Source organism: Pecten maximus, chromosome 12 (genome assembly GCF_902652985.1).
Source record: "Pecten maximus chromosome 12, xPecMax1.1, whole genome shotgun sequence".
In the NCBI taxonomy this organism is placed as follows: domain Eukaryota; kingdom Metazoa; phylum Mollusca; class Bivalvia; order Pectinida; family Pectinidae; genus Pecten; species Pecten maximus.
Window position 1 is genome coordinate 23877966 of NC_047026.1, and position 12067 is coordinate 23890032.

A 12067-nucleotide genomic window follows, 5' to 3' on the forward strand; every position below is an offset into this window, starting at 1 on the left:
ATAGATTAAAACTGTATACTAGAAAAGATGTAATCAACATAAGAAATAAACTAGTTGCATGTATTGTTCATGCAAATATCATTCAACATTTTGTGCTGATGTGGAGAGTGCGTTAATGAACGTGCCATACAAACCCAACCATATCGAGCCAGACTTGGCGACTATGCTTCGTGCCACATGTCACTGTGATCGGCTTTGTGAAAATATCAGTTCTAATCTGTAGTGAAAATAGTCCTACAGAATAAACAGTTTTCTCTTTATAAAGTTATTGACTTTAAATTTGATCGTAGTTGCCGAAATAGAAAAACATAATTAAAAAATGAAGACATTATAATTGAAAACAATCCTTGAGATGTTAACGATTTTAAACTTGAAGATAAAGTTATAATTACATGATTAGCATCCGTTCAGTAAAATATAAGAAAAGTAGTGCACAAGTGAAAAATGTATTTCAAGTATAAAAGGTGTAAAAAGTCATGCGTGTACCTACTCCGGCATTACCCATGTTGACGAGTCCAACAGTATTACCCATGACCTGTTCATCTACTCATGTATACAGTTTTGGAACCGTGAGGAGGAGGAGTAGGAGGAGGCGTAGAGTTTCTGTGTCTTCATCCGCATAAAAAATTAAACCCAATCCGGAATATCTCCCCTTGCTCGAAAGAAGTGCCTAAGCGATCGGCGGCAGGCTTTTAAATCCCCTAGTATTGATCGATAAATGCAAGCAACCATACATATGTCTGTTGAAGCTACTGGTATTGGGGCTTCACATAATGGTGCTCCCCTAGTAAGAATCCTCCTAACGATCGCACTAAATAGCTAGGATACGAATCCCTACGCTAACAACAAACAACGTATACATTAAAGCCGAGCAGTTAATATTACAATTCACCATCACCATCTGTCGAACCTTACAGCCAATAACATGGCATCAGGATGTAATCACTTCCTAGAAAATAATACCTCTCTCTGGAAGATATAATGCTTCAAAGATTGTTGAGTCTTGGTTGTTTATATATTGTTTTCATCGACGAGACAAGAATGTACACTTATAAATATGTCCAATGATTCATAGAACGAAATACAGTCTTTTCGAGATGTCAAAACAGATATTCCGGTAGCTAGCGCTACAGGCAGCATTTCCTGTATAGTATCTTGACAAATTCACCAAGCGAACTTATCTAGACAGCAGCAATTCTTTACCACAGCTTAGTACAATATCCGTGGATCAACAGCTCAAAACTATTTCAGAACTGCATTTTGATTGAAAGATTCTTCTGTAGCCAGGCGTACTTCTCGCCTATCACGACCAACTACCGATCTCGTCTACAAGCGGATATTGGTGTGCGCCTATACTACTGGGCTAATATAATTACCTCTCGCACATTTAGGTAACACGTATTTGTTGTGACAAGTAAACAACTTATTTTTACGTTTTGTTTCTATTCCTATGTTATTTACAAAGTTAATTATAAACTCATCGTCTTATGTTTAAGTGATTATTGCACGAGGAATTTAAAGTAAGTATATGAGTAACAAAGGTTACCAGGTTTTTGTCATACATATATTAGCGAGATTGCAGTCTTACTAAAACAGATTTGTGTTTAGCTCTTACAGCCAAAACAGCTCAGAGACATGGCGGATATGTGACGTCACGCCTCTGGCATGTGTTTATTGAAGCACAAGGTGTAGCCCTAAGTGTTTAGGGTTATTGAAGAAAACAGCGCAACAACTTTAACCTGACAACATACACATATCAATCAATCTCGTTGAACAACTTAACCTTACGTATGCAATGCAATGCAGGCATGCAATGAATGTCAGAAAAAAAGATATTATTCATTTCATGTTTCCTGAAGACAACAGAACAAAATCCTTCTGATGAAAAAGTTCATCCGGCATGCAAATAAATATTTATAAATAAAAGTAACTAGCTTTATGGATTGCGGTTTAGGTTTCACAGATTGGGTTCATAGGTTTAACACTTCAGGATTGAAATATGGAATAATTACGTGTGCCTGTATCCTGGTTGTCTGTATTGATCCATTTCCTATCGCTGAGAGTGATTAAGTCTAGAAACGAAGTCATCAATCATGCTATTTAACCGTGTCAGGACCTCATAGTGATATTGTGGTCGTCTAGTAGATGAAGTATGGATATAAGCCTCCCCATGCCAATTGCAGAAGGAATACATGTTTACACATTAGAACATATATTTGTTTATTCCATGTTACAATCGCCGGGAATCGTGCTACTAAAATTTCCCATTGAATCGCTCTTCTCACCTCGAGCGATTTCTCTATCGAGCTATTTCTTGTTGTTATTGCTACTGTTTGTTATTAAAACATCCTAGAGTGGTTTAAACCAAGTTGGTGTTATGAATAAAGTAGCCTAATAATGAACGAGAAAGCTTGTCAATAGCTTTACATAAGTACACATATATTTATATAAATAAACCAAATCTGGGACAGCTATACTATCCCCCTCTCTCAATAAATATTTATACATAAACCAAACCTGGGACAGCTGTACTCCCCCCCCCCCTCTCTCTCTCTCTCTCTCAATATATAGATACACATAATCAAAACCTGGGACAGCTATACTACACCCCCCCTCTCAATATATATATACATAAACAAAACCTGGGACAGCTATACTACACCCCCCCCCCCGCCCCCTCTCAATATATATATACATAAACAAAACCTGGGACAACTATACTACACCCCCCCCCCCCGCCCCCTCTCAATATATATATACATAAACAAAACCTGGGACAGCTATACTACACCCCCCCCCCCCCGCCCCCTCTCAATATATATATACATAAACAAAACCTGGGACAGCTACATGTATACTATCCCCCTCTCTCAATATATATATATATATACATAAACACATAAACAAAACCTGGGACAGCTACATGTATACTACACCCCTCCCCCCCTCTCTTTCAATATACATTGTATATATACATTGTACATAAACAAAACCTGGGACAGCTATACTACCCCCCCCCCCCTTTCGATATATATATATATATAAACCAAACCTGAGACAGCTATACTACACCCCCCCCCCCCCTCCCCCTCTCTCTCAATATATTTATATACATAAACCAAACTTGAAACAGCTATACTATGGTTTATTTTGTTATTTTGTTTAACGCCCTATCAACAGCCAGTGTCAATTAAGGACGTGACTTGTTTTTGAATTGGATGACATTCCGACCTAACACTTTCCACCTCTATTCAAAATGTAAACTTTATTTACTCTATAACAATTATGAAACAAGTTATACCAACTGCAATCGATGGAGGTGCGAAAGGTATCTTATTGTAGGAGAACAGGAGTACCTAGGAAAAAACCAACGTGGTCGGGCAGGCGACACCATCTCATCAGGGAATCGAACCCCGGCCGTCTGGGTAAAAGCCAAGTATGTTACCGCTGAGCCATCTGACAACCTCTATCTAGACCTATATTGTCCCCATACGTTCTATTCCATTGTTACACTATGAACATAAACCCCTTCTGTCATACCCCTTCTGTCTCATTGGTAGTGCCCCCTTGCCACCCACCTTAATATGAACTATTGTATCATTCCAGGGAATTTAAACGGCTGACAGCACAAGTAGTGTAGGACTTGTACCGAGGACAGCTAATTGATAATGATTTAAAAAAAAGATGACATCAGCCCTTATAAGGAAGGAAGATAATTGTCACACATACACTTACATACAGATGTATATATTCAATATGTTCTTGATGTTTTCAGTTGAGTCAGTATGTGAGTATCAAAGATATTTCAGAACAGTGCTGGAACTAAAGGGCATTCGACCAATAAAGATTGTGGTAATGTCAAAGACGTCTTCGTAATTTCAATAGAATATTGTCCAATGTCTAGTCTCCTAACATGATCTACTAGTCGTTCCGTGACGGTCACAGCGGGACTTGTCCGTCTGAGGTCGCTGACGTCTGCTTCATTGTGATCACGGTAAGACAGCCGTCGACTTGTAATCAGATACTTTAGATGTGATTCTATTGCCAAATTGCACACCAGAGAAAAGTTGGATGGATTTCACTAAACACCGGTTGATTATATGTTGTAAGCTGCGGTTGTAACACCGGCTTGGTATTGCTTTCAAAATATTGATTATATGCGAGGTACATTTATATTGATTATCATTGTACGACTATGTCCGACCAAGGGGAAGTTTCAATGTTATATTAAACCATCTACATTGGAAACCCACTTTGTTCTGATAGCTACTCCCACTCAGATCACTAGTTTATAGTTTCTATATTGAAATTTTCACAACAACATCAATTACAACAAAACAGTGTTGTTATTGAGTGTTCTAGGAGCATTATGACGAAAAACCAACGAAAGTAATATCCATAGATGATCATTTTTATCATCCATGGAAAATGATTTCATTTGTGATTCAATCTAGATAAATTTTATTTTAATGAGAATGTATCGACTATCAGAAGTTCTACATATCTTTGTAACTGATTTATCGGTAAGTGTTTCAGTTTTCTTTGGAGGGGACTATTCGTATTTAAGTTCCAAAGGTTACATTATTTCTACATATATGGGGATCTTTGTAATCTCGAGGCGATATCGAATTTTAAGTCAACCATTAAAATGATAATGAGACTACGTGTTCAGGAAGAGTGAACGTCTTGTGCTTCATGTACGACACACTACATGCTAAGGTAAGGCTAAGAATCAAATCCGAGAAAAGGACTGTGATTAAGGTACCTTAATTAGAACAATTAATACGATCAATATATCATAGAAGGGAACAGGGATTTGAATGATGTGATCATAGGTATTGTCTATTATCATAATAAATAAACTGGGATCTCAAAAGGGTGTCGAGCTCTACAATGGGAATGGTGATATTCGGGCATGGCCAAAATATCGAATCATGCACTGTAGATGGGGACGTAGGGTTACAATTGTACTATAATCAATGTAGAAGATTTTCAAATTGGCAAATTAAAAAAAAAAAAAATAGCATGACTAGTTTAAAATTGAGAAAGACAGGTTTACTGTACGGACGATGTGATCAACAAATCACCGAGCTTAGCGAAGTTACCTAGATACTACGAACATCTATAACTATCATATGTCCCCCAACATTCAAACAACAAATCATTTGTCTTCAAATAACTCTGGCAAGGACGTTGCATCTCATTCAAATAGCGAATCATCTGCAAAATCACCTTCTTTTCTTCATTATTTAATTTTCAGCAGTCGATTTATGAACGACAAAAAATGCATGTGGTAGCAAACAATTAATTTTGCCACTGGTGGATATGACGGTTTTATGCAGAATTAGGAGGCCATATGTTACTCGCTGTCACAATATATGTCTGTTGGCGAATTTGTTTTCATAATTGATCCTGCTGTCTATTTTGACTTAATAAACCCCTCATGAATATAAAAACATCACGTCCAATATCAACTGTTTGTAAGTTTAATGAAGTCGTCTTTGTTATCGATTACACGAGACGTAAAACACATTAGAACGTACCACAGAAATAGTAGCACGTCACACCTGTATTAAAGGATCTATCATAGCAAATCTTAAAACTGAAAACGATGTTCTATGTTGAGTTACATTGACTTCACTCATGATATGGAAGAAATGACATATATCACTCATGATATGTAAATACATGTATGACATATATCACTCATGATATGTAGATAAGACATATACCAGTCACGATATGTAGATATGCCATATATCACTCATAATATGTTGATATGACATATATCACTCATAATATGTAGATACATGCATGACATATATTACCAATTATATGAAGATTGACATATATCACTCATGATATGTAGATATGCGATATATCACTCATGATATGTGGATATGCCATATATCACTCATGTTATGTAGATATGCCATATATCACTCATGATATGTAGATATGCAATCTTTCACTCATGATATGTAGATATGCCATATATCACTCATGATATGAACATATGTCATATATCAATCATGATATGTAGATATGCCATATATCACTCATGATATGTAGATATGCCATATATCACTCCTAATATGTTGATATGCCATATATCACTCATAATATGTAGATACATGCATGCCATATATCACTCATGATATGAAGATATATGCCATATATCACTCATGATATGAAGATATGCCATATATCACTCATAATATGTTGATATGACATATATCACTCATAATATGTAGATACATGCATGACATATATTACCCATTATATGAAGATTGACATATATCACTCATGATATGTAGATATGCGATATATCACTCATGACATGTAGATATGCCATATATCACTCATGATATGTAGATATGCCATATATCAGTCATGATATGTAGATATGCCATATATCACTCATGATATGAAGATATGTCATATATCAATCATGATATGTAGATATGCCAAATATCACTCATGATATGTAGATATGCCATATATCAGTCATGATATGTAGATATGCCATATATCACTCATGATATGTAGATATGACATATATCACTCATGATATGTAGATATGACATATATCACTCATGATATGTTGATATGACATATATCACTCATGATATGTAGATATGAAATATATCACTCATGATATGTAGATATGCCATATATCACTCATGATATGTTGATATGACATATATTTATCATGATATGAAGATATGCCATATATCAGTCATGACATGTAGATATGCCATATATCAATCATGATATGTAGATATGCCATATATCAGTCATGATATGTAGATATGCCATATATCACTCATGATATGAAGATATGTCATATATCAATCATGATATGTAGATATGACATATATCACTCATAATATGTAGATATGTCACATATCACTCATGATATGTAGATACATGCATGACATATATCACTCATAATATGTAGATATGCAATCTTTCACTCATGATATGTAGATATGCCATATATCACTCATGATATGAAGATATGTCATATATCAATCATGATATGTAGATATGCCATATATCACTCCTAATATGTTGATATGCCATATATCACTCATAATATGTAGATACATGCATGCCATATATCACTCATGATATGTAGATATGCAATATTTCACTCATGATATGTAGATATGCCATATATCACTCATGATATGTTGATATACCATATATCACTCATGATATGTAGATATGCCATATATCACTCATGATATGTAGATATGCCATATATCACTTATGATATGTAGATATGCCTTATATCACTCATGATATGTCCACATGCCATATATTTATCATGATATGTAGATATGCCATATGCCATATGCCATATATCACACATGATATGTAGATATGACATATAACACTCATGATATCTAGATATGCGATTTTTTTTTTTACTTCTTTGTCATTTAAAGACCGTAACATGTAAAAACTGGACATAGGCAATAGCGGGGGTTTCGTCAAGGTGATTCGGAGACAAAATTTGCCAACAGCTTGCGATTGTAACACGAAATGATGAGTTGTGTATCGTTTTGTGTTGCGGTTAGCTGTGACTACACTGTACGCCTGTTGTTGAAAACATAGCGGGATGGTAATGGAGTTTTACGATATTTGATTTAATATAATTGAAATTTATAATAAAATTCGCCCTGCGCCTTCGAGTAAATCGTTTGTTTATTGGTAAAGTCATCTTCACTAGCTAAGTCTTCTGATTGCGTCAAACTCCATTTGGAGTGTAGAGTGTAACACAATCACTTGGCTAGGGAAAATGCGGTTCAATAATTCAATTGTTTATTTAACTAGAAGCCTTACGGCTCATAAGTATGTACATAGAAACATCAATTTCAACAACAGATATACAACATGTAAGTTAGGAGATGGACAAAACAATAGGTGTAACTGGTGGTAGGAATATATACAATATGTAAAACAAATAGACAAAACAATAGGCGTTACTGGTGATAGGAATATATACAATATGTAAGTTAGGAGATGTACAAAACAATAGGTGTAACTGGTGATAGGAAGATAGAAACACTAATTTCAACAGCATATACATGTATGCAATTTATAAGAGTAGTCAGGGGATAGACAAAAAGGCAATAGGTATAACTGGAGATAAATACATAGAAACATTATTTTCAACGGCAAATAAAGAATTTGTCAGAATAGTTAGGGGATGGGCCAAACAATAGGTATAACTGGAGATAAACACATACAAGTATGATATAGATCTCTACCAAATGTTTGAATCTCAACCGTATTAACCAGCTTGATTGCACTTTTTGCGGTAAAGTATCGCCGGCCCCTAACCGGCTGTCAATCTTATCGCTATGGAGTGTAGCATACAGATGTGATAAATGATGCCAGCATTATCAAGATCACGTGCTGATGATCGGTCCGTTAAGGATAGAATTAATTTTGAGTAGTTAATAAGGTCACAAGTAAGATGTGAATTCCTTATAATAGTGTACAGATTGGTCGTGTTTATGAGCTCTCAAACATGACTGTTCTCTTCATATGCTTACACGTTACCAAGTGAATTATAGCATTGCAAAAAAAAACAAAAAAAATAAAAACAACTTTCAGTTATATCTTAAGAGTTGTTTTTCTTCTTGAATTGTAAAACGTTGGATGGGTAATCAGTCACAATTAGTTTTAGCCGAAGCATAAATAATTATAATTTTGTTTCAAATATGATGTCCAATTAAGATTTTTTAAAATCCAATACATTGTTTATATTACAAGGTCTGTTTTTTTAAATCGATGTGTATGACCAATTTATATTACAATATCTAAATAAATATGATTGAATAAAATAATGAGAGAGAAATAATCAAAGTCATTTAACTGAGAACGGAATGAAAATCAAAATATAGGATAAATCAGCCATACTTAGTATTAAAAATGTTAGAAGTATAACTGACGTCACACAGCCAACAAACACGCAGTTGATCATCACATGATAGGGTTCACGAGGTGCAGATTTTTTTCATCCCATCATTCACATACATGTCTCCCATGTTATCTGTTTAACATTTCTCTGTCGCCGACTATAGGGTGTGGTTTCTCTGTCAACTCCTAGGGTATGAGAGATAGCACGTGCTGCCAAACAATGACGTCACGAAATGACAATTCAATCACTTCTCGTCAACATTGTATTGCATTGATGCGAAATCAATGGTAGATGATATGGGGACAAACAAGGTTAGAAAAATAGTCATTTATCCCCTTAGGAGTGATTCAATGAATCTCAACACTAGGGGTAAGATACTTAAGCTGCCCCATACTCATTCATAACAATACTAATTTGTTTATGATTAACATCAGTTTTGGATATAAAAAAAAACTCAATACATTAGACGGTTTGTTTTGGTGTTGTCATAAAACTAATTATTATTTGGCAACTGCGTCAATATGATAGTGTAAAAGGAGCGGAAGAATCATAAATCTCAGACAAGGGTTTGACAACAAGGAATATCACCACTCCTTGAAGATTTCTCTGTCACGCCTTCAAGAAAGGGGAAGATTATAAAAGTCTCCTTTAAGCAGCTTTAAAACCACACACGAGGATCTCAAACAATTTCCCAAAATAGAAAATGCATTAAAAAGAATAATGAAATTTAATTTCAAAAATTTCATTTAATTCGCATTTTAAAGAGTTGAAGTGATGATTTGAAAGACTAAGAAGACTTGAAACGATTGGAAGCGCGTGACTTGGGGAAAAAATCCGTCCATATGATTATTTCTTCAGCATTGAATGCAATGGAGCACACTCCTCTTGTATCCATCTCCAACACCGAGGAACACAATTTATATTACCAAATGACATAAGATGTCATAAAATGAATAATTCAAATTGCATTGTGCAGTGATACAAAAACTATCGCTCGTGTGTTGGAGTTGAGCGAATATATAAATCAGCACAGAAAACGCAACAATGGCGACAAACCTAGGTTAAATGTACAAGCCATGTATATCGATCGGCAGTCTGAAGCTCAGTAACAACTAGGAGACATGGAAGACGAGCAGACCACTGGGAGGATCAGCACACATCAATGTTCTGTGTAATTATCGTGACCTTTCATTAGGCTCCACTGTTTTTAGCTTAGACCGGTTTTAACGACATGACAATTGGATTCGATATTATAATTAAGTAACCTGACGTTAATCCACAGACATCACTCCACCCTTGATTTTTTTATTCCACATTGTAAGTACAAAGTAATGAAATAACCATGGGAGAACGATGCGTACAACCTTTCAAGAAGATGGCATTTAAACTTTTCGGGATATATTAATAATTTATTCAGAAGTCGGTTTTCTTTTGCATCATTTACATTTGAAGGGAGATAACTCTAGTTATTTTAGCATTACAAAAGCTTAATAGATAGTGTTAAATATATTTCACTTGTTTTTTTCTTCTCTTTTCTTCTTATTTTATTAATAACATCATGTTGTCTTCTACTTGAGAAAAACGAAAAGTAAAGAATTTTGATATTTGTTTTCTGTCTGATATGTTTTCACGTTGTTTTGATACTGGAACAGACTGAAGCTTGTGCTGTTTGATATACTAGTTGATGATTGTTTCTTTGCACCACACACCATGGAAATGTACTAATGAAGTAGTGGTTCTATGGTCAGTCGTATGTTTTCACAGTTACCCTATTTTAAGGACTTAATGTGAAAAAAAAAGAAAAAAAACAACATTGCTAGGATTTTTTGTGTTTCAAAAGCTATCAGAACCGGAAAATACAGCTATAACTCAGCAACGAAACTACTAACAGATTATCTGATATGATGTGAGAGAGATGTAGAGGAAAAGATGGCTGACATATCGCTTCCTTATAAAGAGAGACGTGATCTTCAGTATAATTCAATGTATTTGAGAAGGGCATTCGGACAAGGTAGCTAGAATCAATACACTGTGGATCATTACCGTCACGCTGTCTGATAGTTTGGAACACATAAACAAGGTTTAGAGCTACAATGGCAGGGTTTAACACACTAATTCAAACTAACTGCCCCCTGTGTGGCGAAGAGATGAACACAGGTCGAGTTACGAGAAGAAATGTAATTGAGGAGCTGAGGATCGATGGAGGTACATTTAAAACCAGTAGAAAGCAGAGACAAAAATCGAGGAATCATAGAGCACCAGCAGGCGAATTAGTAAGTTTTGAAAAATGCAATGGAAGGGAGACAACTAGCCTAAATTAAACCAGTTTTGTCATTTTGCATACTCATCGCGTATACGTGATACAAAAGGTAAAACTGACCATAGTGGACATCGCATTCTTATAGTAAAAGTAATCATATTGTTATAAATACATTAGCAAGTGTATATTGTTTTCCATTTTCAAATGTCTTAATTTGCCTCAGGACGTTTATGGCTAAATAATCGTGTACACAATGCCTACTTGTCTATTAAAAGATAACCGGCGAAGTTGATATAATTGTACGTTTTTTTATTTAAAAAAAAAACAAAACAAAAGAAACAATCGACAGAATTGAAAATCAACAGGCTCGGGGATAACATATTACAAGCCAGGCCTTTCGTTTACTCTAAAAAAAAGTTTCTAACAGACATTTGGCTGTCTGCTGATAAAAAAACCCACTATTTATAAAGTGACTAAAACGGCCTGACCGCATTATTGGAGGCAAACAATTTATTACTATGCATTTACGTCGATAACGTATGACGTAGGTTTGGCAAACCGATCTTATACAGCTTTACCAAAAAATATGCTTCTGTCAATATGTGATACAAACTACACATTCAAAGTTGATATCGAGGAATCGGCAATATAACGACAACATAATCCCTGCCTTAATCATAAGATATATGTTGAATGTTAATTGGGAAAATAATCAATGACGACTCGCATTCCGTTTTAGAAAGAAACCTATTTGAATGGTTCAAGGGAAGCGACTCCATCAGGCCTGATCAATTGTTGAAACTGATGCCGTAATCGCACAGTGACATACACTGTCTGCTGGCGCGGCATCTGTATAAACCAGAAAGGCAACA

At 35.2% G+C, this 12067-nt stretch overlaps 1 protein-coding gene across 13 annotated transcripts in view; it reads right to left on the reverse strand.

Annotated features, from left to right (window-relative positions):
- LOC117339993 (Kv channel-interacting protein 4-like) overlaps nucleotides 1-12067 on the reverse strand; it is a 420070-nt gene that overhangs the window by 39058 nt on the left and 368945 nt on the right. Inside the window, exon 1 of one of the 13 annotated variants that reach the window (XM_033901731.1) lies at nucleotides 487-956. The exons of 11 other annotated variants lie outside the window; for them this stretch is intronic. In XM_033901731.1, the coding sequence (XP_033757622.1) occupies nucleotides 487-532 (46 nt within the window). In that variant the 5' untranslated portion in view covers nucleotides 533-956. Of the gene's footprint in view, nucleotides 1-486; nucleotides 957-12067 lie in introns of those variants that run through there. One more of the 13 variants, XM_033901733.1, reaches the window with a different exon arrangement.